General features: G+C 38.6%; 1 protein-coding gene across 1 annotated transcript in view; it reads left to right on the forward strand.

Moving 5' to 3' along the window:
- Positions 1 to 175: 175 nt before the first annotated feature.
- The window catches only part of LOC104548574 (DNA-binding protein RFX6-like), a gene marked incomplete at both ends in the record, with an annotated part of 16,995 nt that continues 1,526 nt past the window's right edge, over positions 176 to 15,644 (forward strand). Inside the window, 7 exons of the mRNA XM_010194631.1 lie at positions 176 to 285; positions 2,275 to 2,392; positions 3,491 to 3,613; positions 4,621 to 4,830; positions 5,369 to 5,878; positions 6,941 to 7,159; positions 7,744 to 7,924. Of these exons, the coding sequence (XP_010192933.1) occupies positions 176 to 285; positions 2,275 to 2,392; positions 3,491 to 3,613; positions 4,621 to 4,830; positions 5,369 to 5,878; positions 6,941 to 7,159; positions 7,744 to 7,924 (1,471 nt within the window). The remainder of the gene's footprint in view (positions 286 to 2,274; positions 2,393 to 3,490; positions 3,614 to 4,620; positions 4,831 to 5,368; positions 5,879 to 6,940; positions 7,160 to 7,743; positions 7,925 to 15,644) is intronic.

Below are 15,644 nucleotides of genomic sequence, written 5' to 3' on the forward strand. Positions count from 1 at the left end.
TATATATGTGATGAATGTGTGTTTGTTTGCTTTGCTGGAAAACTGCTCATTTCTTCAGTGCTCTAATTCTTTGCTCTTTCTTTCCATGCTACAATATTGTCATATGGCTGGGGAGTGTCTTTTTCTCACATTCAGAATAGTGTGCAATGATATGTTCTCCTTTTTTACATGGTAGATGACTCTATTACAGTGTTCCAAGAACTGAAGGACCTTCTAAAGAAGAATGCCACTGTGGAATCATTTATTGAATGGTTGGATACTGTGGTTGAGCAAAAGGTTATCAAGGTACCTTTCAAATATTCTGCCTGACTCAAGACCAAATCCCACTTCCCTTGCTTCTTAGACAGTCCTTTATGCAGTCCCATTCATTTCCCACATGGGATTCTCATCTCTGTTCCCATCTCCTTATCGTACCAGGGGAGTTCTTCTTTTGGTGTGAAAACTTCCAGGGCTGTTAGTTCTAATTAATAATGTTGAGTGCTGTTGACCAGTCTTATGTGTGTGACAAACTAAGAAGAGTCTTAACTAAAACGTTAAAGTCAGCGCTGTCATAAACTGGACGTGAAAGAAACCCATCCATCACAGAGGTACTGCCCAATGAGTGAGATGAGCAAAAGTTGTTCCTTAGAGAAACAATTCTTTCCTTTGTAGTATTCGGATGGTATTGTATGTAGTATAAGTTAATGTAGCAGATGGATTCAGAAGTAGCTGACCTGTAGAAGGATTTCTACAGACTGTGATAGAAGATACAGTTTTGTAGCTTTATAAGGTGCTTAGCTTGGTAATTGGTGGTTTTGATGGGATTTCCCTTCCCATCTTGATTTACAAGGTGCTGTATGATCACAAGTATTTTATATGCATGTAGTTATACAGCAATGATTACACTATACCTCACAATGAAATAATTGTAATAATTGAAATAATTACTCCATGTACGACTCTAATGAATGTAAACTAGCAGAATAAAATGTCAGACATTCCTTGCTAGTAGCTGAACACTGGTCTTCTCATCAGGTCTTGTTCTATCTGGAAATGAAGTATCTTATGTGACATTTTAGGGAGCATCTTCATATGAATGGATGCAAAGGGAGGAGGCAGTGCAGTTAGCTTTGACTGGTTTGCAGAGGAGTGAGTGTCACAGAATAATCATGGGCATATAATTTTTCCTTTCTTCACCTGTTTTCCCAGATTTTAACGGGTTCAGTAATAATTGCTCTCTTTTTAAAGCACTCTGAGTTTCCTAACATTTGGTGTCATATGTGAGCAGCACAGTGAGGAGTTTTGGATAATTCAGGGCAGCAGAGCCAAAGCAAGGCCGCATACACACTTCAATCTAGACACAAACTTCCCACTGAAGCTGAGCAATCAGAACTTATTTTAGAACCAAATGATTATGGTCTAAAATTGATTCTACAATTACAAAAGACAGTTCCTGGTAAACAAGCCAGCCAGAAAAGGTGAAGAACCCTCCTGTTCAGCATCTACTATGTGATACTGCAGTATTGAAGTTAAAAGGTATGGTTCCTAGCATTGTTTTCCTGTAGTTAGGGATAAGAAATACCAACAAGACCTGATATGAGGCTTGGTCAACTGAGCAGAAGCTAATAATTTACAGAACATGTAATCCTTCCATTGCTGTCTGCCTTCTGTTCATGCTAAAGTGTGGTTACTGTCAAACTCGCATAACAGCTTCTTTCTGCTTGCTGTTTGAGAAAGCAACAGGGCATACAATACCACACAAACAAATCACAGTATGAAATGAGCAGCATTAAAAGTGTCAATGTTATGATAGTAAACATACCATTTTGTAAGAGAAAGTCTGACCAGTATTATACAGATTACATTAAAGTACAAAGACTAATTTCTCTTCCCTCTCTATGTGGAGTAGCATAGTGCCAGAGGGTGGGGTTTTTTTCCATTCTGCTTTGTACTCCTGTATATTTACAGAATAATTTGGCATCTTTAATACTAGAATGTGAGCTAATTTATATACCTTCAGGGTACAGCAGAGCCCAAGCAGTAAGCAGTTTGCTTTGTTTAACATTGTTAGAGCTCTACTCTGGTTGCACTGAAAAGAGTGCATGCTGCTCTTCTTTATCACTTTAGGACACACATTATGAAGACAGTTTGAGTCAGGCAGCTTGATCTACCTTGCCACATCAGCCTAAGTCAAGAACTCCTTGAACTCTCAGATATATTCAGTTCTCCTTTCTTTTCTTCTGTGGGCAGAAAGAAAGTCAGCATACTTAACAGTATTTTACTGTTCTCTTTCAGGCAAGCAAGCAAAATGGGAAGTCATTAAAGAAGAGAGCTCAAGATTTCCTTCTCAAATGGAGTTTTTTTGGTGCTCGAGTGATGCATAACCTAACTCTAAACAATGCATCAAGTTTTGGTACCTGAGCTTTGTAAAAACATTCATATTTTGTACATATCTGCTAGCTCTTAACAGCTTTCCACTATTTTCTCAGCAGAGAAACCTATCCTAGTATAAAGATTCTTTGTTCAAAGCCAAAAATGCTGTGTAATGTGCTTTTCAAACTAACATTTCACAGTAACTGCTAGCAATAGTTTTTTGGTGATGTGTGTCTCGTTAATTTTTCAGAGGTGTTTTTCTTTAGAATTGTTGTTTGGTACTGTTTTGCCATTTAAGAGCTAGAAGTTCTGTTTGTTTTGATACGGCAATGGAAGTATAACTGCATATCTCAGTATAGAAGACAGAAGATTTAAATTTTTAGATTTAAGACTTTTAAATTTAAATTTAAGATTTAAAGTTTTACATGTGGATCAGTTTGGTAAAAAATTACTTCAGTATAGACGTTCTTGTGCATGGTATGTTTTCATAAAAACAAAAGGAATTTGGCAGATCACCACTCATTTAACTTTGGGATCAGCAGACAGTCAATTCAACAGTGTTTGTGACTTTTAAAAAGTAAGGTTCACATGTCCAGCTTTAGCAGTGGTTACATTTTTGGGGACTCTCAGAAAGAAAGTTTTATGAAATAGAAGATGGTAGAGCAAGTGTAGTTGTAGGTACATTGTTATCCAAAATTCAAAGGAAATTTGAAATGGCTGTAAGAAGACACATGTTTTTGATGTGATATATCCTTGAAATAAGGTCAAAGACTTCACCAGTTATTGTCTGGTTATTTAGCACAAGGCAAACAGAAATAGAGCAGAGGCATTCTAGCAGACTTTGGCCTTATCTAACTGTACTGTGTGCCCTCTTCAAGTATAAAGCATGTCTCACTTTCATCAGTATTTTTCTTTGATGTAATTAGTGGTCAAATAGCCTACAGGACAGTAAACAATTGAGATAGGTGGGCCAGTGCAAAGAGAGATTAGAGGCAGAAGTTAGGCACTATTCCTTGTTGGTCTTGCCAGGTCATTTAAAGTCCACAATTATTTGTTTGTTTCACTCACTTCTTGTAGAGCGGTGATAGATGGTCACAAAGATAACTCAGCTACTCTCTCTCTTTTTCTCCTCCAAAAGGTTCTTTTCATTTGATCCGCATGCTACTAGATGAGTACATCCTGCTCGCCATGGAGACGCAGTTCAACAATGACAAAGAACAAGAACTCCAGAATCTGCTGGACAAATATATGAAGAATTTAGGTAACTAGAGCTTGGGTCTTTTGAATGTACTCCTGTATTTTTAGAAATTGATGTATTTGTTTAACTTTAAACAGAAGCAGGCTTACTATCGTCTCCTGAAGGTGTAGTTATATGCAAAATTTTCAAATTCACCTGAAAAGTTTGTGACCATTCACTCAGCAATTCACTCCCACCTTCCTACTGTAGTTCACTTTATAACGTTTTGTGGGGATGTGAATACACTGGATCACTGAAATTATACTGGATGCAACAAACAATTGTAGGTACATCTGAAGGGCCCCAAGCTCAAGTGTGAAAAGAGGTCCAAGTAGCAGAAAGGATGGGAATTCCTAATCCAGTTTTTCTGCCAAAGCTTAAATATCTAATTACACCTTGAACTAGAAATGTATTAAGTACTATCAAAATGCAAATACCTCTGCAAAGTTGGAACACAAGTTTGGAGCTCTATTTAGCATCTGACTGAAGTATTACTGTGTGGAAGAGAAACAAAATTAATTCAAAACAGTATTCTTAATATTTTCCAACTACTAGGCTTCTTCAAAGTTAGACAGCTTGAAGTCATATGCTCCAGGCCCTTTGCTATAAAATGAACAAAGATTGATCTGGATTAGATTCTGGTTCAAGTTAATCCCTAAAAATCCAGTGAAACTTGACTAGGTTCTGCTGAATTATTTTTAATTAACATTAGCACCAACAATCAATCTTTAAATTTTTGATGTTGTTACTCTAAATCTGCGCTTTGCTGTAAGAAACTTGCATATAATTTGGCAGTAGATGCTGGGCTTTTTCTTTTAATTCAGCCTTCAGGAAAAATAACTTGCCAAGACTAGAGCAATATTTGTATTCATTTGCTACATGCAAAATATGGAGGCTTCACTGGGTTTTAAAACAAGCAACTAAAGAGACGAACAAATCAGGCAGCTCGTATACTGTCTATATACTAGTGGTGAATTTCTGTGCAATGAGCATACATAACAGCCACTAAGGGTTTTCACTTACTCTCCCAGATGCAAGCAAAGCCACCTTTACTGCATCACCAAGCTCTTGCTTCCTAGCAAATCGTAACAAAGCTGCTCCTCTGCCCAGTGAAACTTCAGTCAAAAACGAGTGTCTAGCAGAGCAAACCTACGTGTCCTTGTCAACTACCCAACCCAGCAGTGTACCTTCTGGTCTGAACCCCTTCGCCACAGGAGACAGTGAGACTATGCAGCTGACAGGTTTGTATCTGTTGTTCTAGTTTCTTCTTCTTTTAATTTCTTGTTAGTCTTTCAGTCTACTGTAACATGTTGCTGCAGGAGGAACAATGACCATATGCGTTTATAAAGATGTCTAGCAAAAAAGCGATTCATGAGCTCACCTTCTGTGACAATTTACAAAAGATGGCGATTGTAGAGCCCTGTCAGTAATAGATCCTTTTGCAACAGTGGTAAAACTATCCTATGCCTCTCAGCTTGGTGAGGTTCTTGTGAGGAGAGAATGAACAGTAACATCTGGAGCACACGAGGCTTGTAACTGCTGAAATTTACCACTGAATGTGGCAGCCTCCAACCTGGAGAACAAAAGTGGGAAACTTCATAGCCTGAAGACATGGATTAAAGAACATGTGTTTTATAAGTGGGGGCCAATGTATATCCTTTGTAAAGGTTTCAAATGGTAATGTAGACTTCACTAGAAGGTTAGCTTCTTAACAGATCCACTCTATTCAGCAGTACTGCAGAATGAATGTTATTCATGGCTAATGCTTATTTATTCCAGATCAGATGGAGCTGTCTCAAAGCACTGGTCACCTGATGACTCCACCCATTTCACCAGCCATGGTCAGCCGAGGTAGTGTTATCAACCAGGGGCCAATGGCTATGAGACCTCCAAGTGCAGGCCCAGTGTTATCCACACATTCACAGTGCTCTTCCTACTCAGAACCCCTTTATCAGACTTTGTCACAAACTAATCAGAATTACTATGGAAACAATGCCAATTACCAGGCTATGTTCAGAACTCAGGCCCATTCCACTTCAGGACTTTACCACCACAGAGCAGAGCACAGCCGATTCAATGCCTTGAGTGAACAGCAGTTCTCCAGAGACTACTTCAGCAACAGTTGTGCTGTGTCTCCATACAATGCCAGATCTCCTTCCAGCTATGGTCCCTCATCCATGTCTCCGGATACACACAATATGCAATTTCTGAATACTGGGAATTTCAGTTTCTTGAGCAACTCAGTGCCGACGTGCCCAGGAGCAGCATATCCCGCTAATGCTTCCAATGGTATTGATACATATTTTCCTTTACCCTTCTGAATCTCATTCCTTGATGGAGTAAAACACTTTTTCTCTGCTTTTTTCTATGAAGGATATTTTTTAGCTCTTATTTATACCTTCCCATCTTTCAGTTCTCTGATGACACACAGAGATTGTGAAGCAGCTTAACAAGCTACTTAATGATTTATTTTCATAGATTTAATTACTTTTCACAGTTTTCATTATTTTCCTCTGGTGCATCCTCAGATGACTTCAACTGCTTCTGCTGCACCTTCTGATAATCTTCCTTTGGCACTATCACCAGGTCTTGCACATTGGAAGCAAAATGTAGATGACCTTGTGATTTAACAATCTCTTGAAAAGTGCCCAAAACATCTATGTAAGCAAGCAAGTTAGCAAAACATCTATGCAATAGACCAGGCATTTGGAAAGATCACTTACCTCTGGGATCAGCATAATGGGCCATTCTAATCACAGTGTCAGAATGGTGAAATGAAGTTTTAACATGTCTGTTAGCACTAGTTTGAGACTTTGGCCCTAATATTTCCCATACTTCAATCTTAAAGTTTTTGCCACAGTCTGCTTCAGAGATATAGTCAGAAAAAACACCTCCCTCTTCTAGAGGAAAGACACTGCAAATTTTGCTTTTATATGGATTTGTATATGCTGTAAGTATGTATTACCATGCAGATTTTATTTCAAGGTATACTGTCCTTGATTGTGAGCTTCAGAAGGGAGCACTGAGCTGTGGATAGGAATCCCCATGGTGTCTCTTATGGCCACTGATTGCAGGCTACTGTTTGATCCTGAACTTAAAATGAAAGGGCGATTCTGTACTGAAGGCATGACTGAAGTCTTAGGATCTCTTTGCTCCCTTGTTACCAACCCTTCTTTTGGTCAGTCACTGCATATGTTACTAATGTTACTAGGCTGTATATGTACATAAATAATCTTATTCTTAGGTGACTCAGATGAATTACCTTTTGTCTCAAGTTAGCACAGGCTCCTACTTTACCCATTCTCTTCAACAGTAGTTTCACTCTGCTTTTTTCCAATCTCCTGTCATTAGGATATTATGGAAACAATATAAATTATCCGGAATCTCACAGACTTGGAACAATGGTAGATCAACACGTTTCTGTAATCAGCAGTGTAAGCAGCATTCGATCATTGCCATCATACAATGATATACATGATCCACTGAATATCTTGGATGACAGTGGAAGAAAACAAACAGGCTCATACTACACAGAGTCCTCACCTTCAATTCTCTGTCGAACTCCTATGCGTAAGTATAACCAATACTAGACTGAGGAAGAGCTATGGACTTCTTAGCATACTAACAAATGCTAAGTGTCAAACTATAACTCACATATATGAGATGCTCAGTTCTTTAAAGGATGCTAAAAAGGGGGGGAAAAACCCAGCACTACCCCATAGGGACTGTACCCATCAAGTGTCTTCTGTATTCTACGTTTATATGTGCCAGGTAGCGGCAGTGGTGCCACCAGTGAATATAGACCCAAATGGTGCAAGATATGGAAAGAAGAGCATAGCACACATAAATAGCTTTGCACAGTTTTCATAGAAGATGGCTTATATGCAAGCCATAAACTTCAGTCCTGTAGCTGGATTTTTAATAGATTTCACTTATACATGGGTTTTGACCTTTTTCCTGGTGGCATGAGGAGCCTCTGAAGAGAAGTTATAGAAGTATAGGTAAATTGAGTGAAGTATAGAAGTTTTGACATTTCCATCCTTCAGATGGCGTGTCTGGTAGAGAAGTGTTTCCATCAGATGAAACTGGATTGTTTTTTGTTAAATTCAATAGATAAAGAACTTGCAATGACAGTAACCTTTTTTCCCCCACAGCTTCAAACATGCAAACCACATCTTCTTCTCAGTGTATGTATGGAACATCTGGTCAGTTTCCCTCTCAGGAAAACCTGGAGTCACATGGCCCACCAAGCAGAGATATGGTGTCATCTTTACCACCAATCAACACTGTCTTCATGGGAGCAGCTGCTGGAGGAACCTCAACTGGGAGAGACATGTCAGTGCCTTAAGCTTTCTTTCCAAATCCAGACATTATGGCTATGATGACAATAGCTATTACGGCTATTACGGCTATGATGACAATCTCCTTCAAATTTGTGGAATAGAAGAGTATTACGTATGGGTGTTAAAGGAGCCACTTTAGAGATATTTAACAGCCGTCCACATAAAAAATAACTATATTCAGATTGAGTCCTGCTTGTGAATAACTCAGGATTGTTCTCACCACTACAGTTTTTCAGTCATAAATTCAGGGTGAGCAGAAAAAACCAGCGATTCTTGCAAGCAAGACTGAATTGTAAAGAAATGATTACATCTACTCCTAATTTATTAAAAAATGCTATTTTGGTCTTTCACTTATATCTTTTTGTATAAAAATGTTTATTTAATGCCTGTGTCACTCATTATTTATTAGGATCACAGAGTAACTGTTTACTTTCTCTTATTTGACAGTTTGTCAAATGTATTCATCCTACCTCCTATGGAAATGTTTACAAGGTCAATTTTTACTGTTTTAAATGAAACTAAGCCAAATTCTTAAGTTTTTTGCTGTTGAGTTCTGGAAAGTAAATTTCAAATGTTTAGTGCCTACTTGTGTAAGTGAAAGTCCTCAGGAAATAAAGCATATTGTGGGGATTTTTTTTTCCTTTTAAAATAAACCACTTTCCCTTAAAATAAAACCAACAAAACATGCCAATATCATAAGCTAACTAATTGCAGTAGCCTGCTACTGTAGCTGGATAACGGAAACAAATGAAACTATGCCACAAAATGCCATGGGTTTTCAAAATTACTTGTGGTATGAGCCCAAAATTTCTACTTGTGGAAATCCACAGAAAGATGTCCACTCTCCAGATCAGCCATTTTAATTTTAAAAAAATTACAAATGCCACGATATTCTGTATACAAACATGCATTTATGTATGTTTCTGGAGAAATCAGGTGAAGAATATTTACTAATGGTATTAAAGACAACAAAAAGAGGAGAGGAGAGGAGAGGAGAGGAGAGGAGAGGAGAGGAGAGGAGAGGAGAGGAGAAGGGGAAGGAGAGGAGAGGAGAGGAGAGGAGAGGAGAAGGGGACTAGCAAAACAAACTGCTTGCTACACATTAATGAAATAGCAGGTGTTATTTTGTAATCAGATTGTCCCAACATCAGATTCAGATATGTATTTAAATCCAGTATTCTGAGGTTATTTGATGTCCATATTCCCATTCAGTCCACTGAATATATGCTGGATACTGTGGAATTAGATAGTAGGGTATTTCTAGTGAAAGAAAATTGATGATACCATGATGAAGTTTTTATTTCTAATCCTGTGTAACGCCCTTTAGTGTTTTCTATCATGAGAAGTCTGCAGCAGAAAAGTGATAAGGAACACTGACTGGGCTAGCTCATGAATAATTCCTGATATGAAATACTGTATGCAGATATGAGACAGCGTAGTTCAGTAACTGAGGTGTAGAAGACTCAATTGCTTCTTAATTCAGGGTGAAGTCTTATGTTGCTACCAAAAATACCATAATCATGCATGAAAGTTTTAGTTTTAACAACAATTCCCAATGACATGTAGTGGTAATACAGGCTGCTCAGATAAGTATTTGTGGGGCAGTGCTTTATATCAAGTGAAATACTGCAAAATTGTTCTTTCTTCCTGACTGTTCAGAACAGGATCTATTTTCTCCTAAAATTAGTCCTATAAAAGTCAGGTTCCCTATCTAAGCGGGTCACCTCTATAGTCGATGAAGAGAGACAGACCTCTTCCGGTCCAAGTGAGAAGATGGAGTACAAAGGAAAGGGGTATGTCACTACCCTGAAATGCTTGCCTCCCTCTGCTGGCAGACGGCATGACATAAATAGTTACTTTAAGTTGGAAACTTCCAGATCATTGAATTTACTTGAGAGCAATATGTAGAATTTAGAGGAAGTAGGCACCCACTAGCAGACAGGTTCTGAGTCCATCTAGCCTTACATAAAAGGCACAGTTCATGGTACACAGTGACTCATATGTGACTTATATACATAATTTCCAGTAATTTTTTTTGTGAACCATTTTGCATTGTAGTGATGGTTTTTTTGATATAAATTATCTGCACTTTAAGAGAGATAAGAAATAATATTATATCGTTAAATGAAGCATCACACTGTTGTAAATTGCAGCTCATTATCAACAGCAAAGAGCAGAAAAAAATATTCTAATATTCAAATAGCAGAAAAAATATTCTAATATTCAAATAGCCAGTTAAGGGGAATCTCTTATAGTGTGGTAGAACAAAACAAACCTGTAATTGTAACTAGCAAAACCAAATGAGAAATTTCCACTTTATGACCCATTAGTTCAGGGAAATATGCGGTTTGATGAATTCAGTAAGTTTTGCCTGTGGGAAATGAAATCATTCATAGCATTTGTGGATACCGCATGGGAAGATGTTTACCTTTGGTAGTAGAGCAGCATTACAGTAAATAATACGAATAATCAGTGGAGTTGCCACTTGGTGGTCTTGTATTACTCAGTTCAGTCGCATTTTTGTGGATGAATTTATCTGTTGGTTTTAATATATACATGCCAGAAAATCTGTGATAAAACTTAATAGATATTGAGTACAATCAGTGTCAAATGAATATTGCCCAAAGAAATAAAAAAGCTTTTTTTTTCTAAGAAGAAAAGTTAAAAAGTGAAATTCTTCTGACCTATTTGCCAGTATCAGTGGATTTCAACTAGTGCTAGAAAAGGTAAAAGAGATGGATGAACAGGTAAAATCTGCTCAAGTAAAACTGATTGCAAAAGAAATTATATCGACGAAGACGAAGCAATACTGGAGAAGAACCGATTGTCTTGTGTGCCATTGTCCCATGCCTAGCAAGCAACAGGGAAACTTCTGTAGTTTGTGCTGGAAGTGGAGCGCAATTCTTTGAAGTTAATTACGACTATGAGAATTTTGCTCTAGACTCAAAATTAGCAAAAGAATGTTTGCCTTACCTTTAAATGTATAGTGAAAACTCATTGAAATTAGCTGTAAAAAGTAAATCTGTGCACCATACTGTCACCCGACGTACCAAATGCATCTTGCTGATAGAATCAGCACCCTGCCACCTGTCTCTGTTTAGTAGTTAAGTGGTCAGTGGTCACAGAGAGGAAGGGAGCCTGCAGTGCATTAGGTAGTGAAGAGCCATTTAGTAGAACCTTATATTTATGGCAGACTATTAGAAGATCACAGCCTTATTGCAGATATGTCGAATGAGAACAGATGCTTTATATGACACAGCGCAGTACTGTATCCCTCAGGGTGGGATTGGAACTGAGTGGACTTTAGGTTTATGGATTAAGTAGTCCAGAGAAGAAACAACAACCAAAACCCTCTGCTCTTAGAGCTCTTAAAGAAAACTGTAGAGATGTTATCATTCTTGAAAAAACAGATATTTGATACTAAAGAAACGAAATCTGTTAGAAACAGAATCAAAGACCAGGCAGAGAAATACAAGAATCTGTAGAAGCCAGGGAGTAACAATACAGGCCATTGATGTCATACCTCTGGAAAAAGACGTGATGCTGCAGGACAGGAGTCCCACAGCAGCCAGTAGGGCTGACATGTGCCAGCTTGTAAGTAAGAGCCTTTTGTATGAATAGTTTTGGGCTACAGATTAATCTGAATCACTAATCTGGTTTTAGGGATTGGATTAGATTTTATATTAGCCTTGGGAATAGAGTCTGGGTGGGGTGAGCTGGTTAGTAGAGGCCTTACGACTGTTGCAAATAATGGCCTGTAAAACTATATTGAATTGCCTGTCTGAAAAAGATCACAGGTTTGGTTTTCATGATGAACACTTTTTGAAGGTTTTGGGAATAGCTAGAACTGGTCTTGTGGGTTTAGATTCAGGTTAGTACATTCAATGAGCCTGCATAATGCCTGAGCTTGGCCTGTGACTCTTGCCAGTAGGATCTGCATGGTATGTTTAACATAGTTAATTCAGGAAAGTTTGCTGCTTTCTGCTTAGTGATGTACTCAGTGTGGAGCTTAAATCTGAGTTAGCTTTGTCATTATAGTTAACTTCAGGGGATGAGTCAACATGAAGCTGAGACCATGAGTCAATATTGGATTTAGGAGTGGCCATCAAGCTTGTCTGCTTAGAAGGACCCACAAAATATGCTTAGTTCTAGATAAAATAGGATCTAGAGAGACAATATAGATTAATATTATAGTCAGAATTAAGGTTTACTTGGGCAGGAACTGATGAAAGTGGGCTGCTTCTGTATTTAGCAGGGGTTGTTGAGCTTATATGAAACCTACTGCCAGACCAGATGATCTAGTTATGATTCTTTCAAGGTCTAGTCTTAAGAGTAGACTTACAGTTGATTTGAAACTTGTATTTGGAGATTAAAGAAGATTATCTATTTAGTCTAAAGCCAGGTCTAGAAGAAACAAGTGAGACTAATTTGAGGTTTTAGGTGATGGAGACCACATTGTCAATCATACTTCTGAGTCTGGCATTGGGGAATTTAAAGTCATGGTTGGGGTTCACGCCAACATGAAGCAATGAATATGAGCTAATTATGGATTTAAGACCTGCAAGGATCGGTGTTCATTACTGAAATTAGTAAGAGTCACTGACATAGTCATTGACTTCAGCTAAGAGTTGGAATAAAAGGCTAGGACTAGGTTAGAAATGGTGTAAGCCAGGATCAGTGCACATCTCATAAGTCATTAGCTGAAACCTCTCTGATGGAAGAGTGATGCATCTTTCACAGCCTAAGATGAGAATTATATCCTTAATGGAAGGACTGTAGGTATCTGTAGCCTCTAGAGAGATGCTGCATCATGCTTGCTAATGATGAGACCTTGAGTAATCAACATTACTGGGATGGTGAAAGATTATGAAAGCAGATCCTGCCACAAACTATGCTGCTTCCATGGTCCCCAGACATTTGCAGCCATTACAAGGCTCAGCACAATAACTTCTCACCAGGACCTGAGCCTGCTGATGGAGGCATGAGCATGCAGAACAGGAAAAAAGCAAGGCTGGGATCTGAAATGGAGAGAAACAAAATATTGTGCCCATTGCATAATTAGTGACACCAAACACCATTTCTCTACTTTTTTGATTCTATGCACAGTTTTTATTTTTTTTTCCCATTTAACAATGGTTGCACATTACAGTGCTGCATGAAGCAGTAGTTACACAATTTAAGACATGTAAAAGATTATATTAGTGGCTGAACTAGGAAAATCTACTTCCCTTCCTTTTCGTTTAGTTGATTATTATGCTTGATCAGATAAAGGGCCACATGTTCATACTAGCCTTGTGCCCTAGTTGCTACAGTAAAAAGTGACATACAGTGAAATTGTACATTTAGAGTGTGATATTATATGTCTTTTTAATTCTTGTCATATTTAGTTTTCTAATATAATTCAGTTTTGTTCAGAAGCTGACTTTATTGATTAGTCACCTGTTTCACATCAAGATACATAGACATCACACAAAATTTAATTAAAATTACGTGTTTTAGAAAATCACTACAGTAAAAATACCAACTGTATCTAATAGAGGTGGACAATAAGCAGCCTTTCCTTTCTCTCTAATACAGTCTTTACCAAGCTTCATCTTCAAAGTATGATCAGCCTCCAAAAACTGTCCCAGACGTACAACATCCTCTGCCAGCATCTCTACTTTGACTACACATTTTTTCTCAAGTAGGTGTGCCATCCACTGGCCGATACACTGGATCTGTCCTCCTCCACACCCACAGAGGCTATGAGTTTCTGACAGCCCCCAGCTTTCAGTCCTTGGTAAGTACTTTAATTTGAGAGATCACATGGCCAATCTCCAGGCATTGGCCAATCTCCAGGCATGCTTACGATATCTGTTATCCAGCTCGTGGCTCCTGAAAAATGCTGATGGACCTGCAGTGCCCTATATGTAATAGTTCTCTTTCAGTTCCGCTTCTGAAACTACCAAAATACTTATTACCGTATAATTCATAGTATGAGCAATTTTAAAAGAATTTTAGAAAATATGAAAAGTTACATACACTGTTAAGTTACTTTTAAAATTGAAAGGTGAATTTCATTCTAAATGAAGGATATGTGGAAAATTCTGTGGAAATTAATTTTTAAAAGAGTAAAATATTGAGGATGAGGCTGAAATGAACTCATTGTAGTGGGGATATAACACTTTGCTTAAATAAATAAATATGAACCAAGCCACAGATTAAGTTTGATATTGAGTTATTCCAGCTGATCATGGTGTTCACTTATTTGGAAGAAAACCAAATCTCTGATCCTGCTCCAAAGTTTGCATGAAGTGAAACAGTGCCATCAGAAGAAATTAAAGGCATATCTGTATAGTCAGATTGGTTTGGTTCTCTGCTTTACAGAGTGGTCTTTATCTCCTGACTATACAGTCCATCCTGTATAACTGCTGGAGTACACCCTGGCTTCATCTTCGAGCCAAGCAATTCCCTCTGCAGGAAAATAGTATAAATCAAAAGCTTGTCCACTCCAGAGTCCACATCTACTCTACATCATTGATGTGAACCAGATTTTCCTCCTCAGTTGTTAACAGTCTTCCAAGAGCAGTCTTGCAGGTCTCCTGCTCTCTTCAAGGAGCTGGGAATGAGGTTGACACTACTTCTGCCAGCAGTTAAGGCATTATCTATCACTGATAAGTGATATGTCCTGGAGTCCTGGACAGCTCAGACGCAAGCAAAGCTGGCCTGGAGCTGTGTCCCTCTCTTGTCTACCTCTAGGCAAAATAAAGTTTGGCAGATGGCTGTCCCTGAGGGATGCTTTTGCACAGCAAATCCTTTTGCTTAGCACTTGTTGCTCACACAGATTCTTAGAGCTGTGGCTCACATGATTTCCATGTGAAATATGAGCCTCTCCATGCATCCTGTGGGGATCCTAAATATGACTCAGTTGTGGTTGAGGAGTCTGGCTGGCAATAGGACATGTGGTAGTTATGCAGTTAGTACATGACAAGCTTTAAGTCTCTTCATGTTTGTTGGCCCTGGAAAGTCTCAGTGCAGTTCATGAGGTCAGGGTGAGATGCTTGCCCACTTGCTTGGTCTACCCTGTGAGCCCCAGCCCCAGGCTGGCTGCAGCCTTGCAACAGTGCAGTCAGTGAGAGTTAACACCAACCTCCAAGAAATACCAGTCACTTAGCAGAGCAGATTGAACTGGGCATCCCACAGCCTCTTGACTGAGATTGGATGATGTCCAGGCAGTATGCAGTAGTGAAGGTGTGTTTAATCAACATCTGGCTATGCATGACATGTCCTGATGGCTAAGCTGAGAGGTGACCAGAGAGATAAGCTAACAAGTTCCTGAGTGCTTCTGAAAATGGAGTTAGGAGTTTAGCCTTATTAACACTGATAGGTGCAGAGAGCTTTTGATACATGTGAGGATCTAATCCTTAATTGTGTAAGTAATAGAAAAAATCTTCTAAAAATATCCAGGGATCTATTTTATAGAAAACTTATTTCTATAGCAATACTTACTTATCTTTAAAGAAACAGATCTTCATCCTTGCAATGCTGAGCAGAACAACAGATGAAAACGTGTAAAAAATCTATGAGACTGCAGGTCCAATGCTTGAAAATGCTAGCCTCCATTCTTTCAGCTTACTGACAGCTTGAAAGGTAAGGCAAGGCTTCCGCATCTGCATTTCATTTCTCAAGTAAGCAAACAGTTCCTCCGAAGTGTTGCTCACTCAGCAGTTCCT

Source organism: Mesitornis unicolor, unplaced genomic scaffold (assembly GCF_000695765.1).
Source record: "Mesitornis unicolor isolate BGI_N332 unplaced genomic scaffold, ASM69576v1 scaffold53011, whole genome shotgun sequence".
Classification (NCBI taxonomy): Eukaryota; Metazoa; Chordata; class Aves; order Mesitornithiformes; family Mesitornithidae; genus Mesitornis; species Mesitornis unicolor.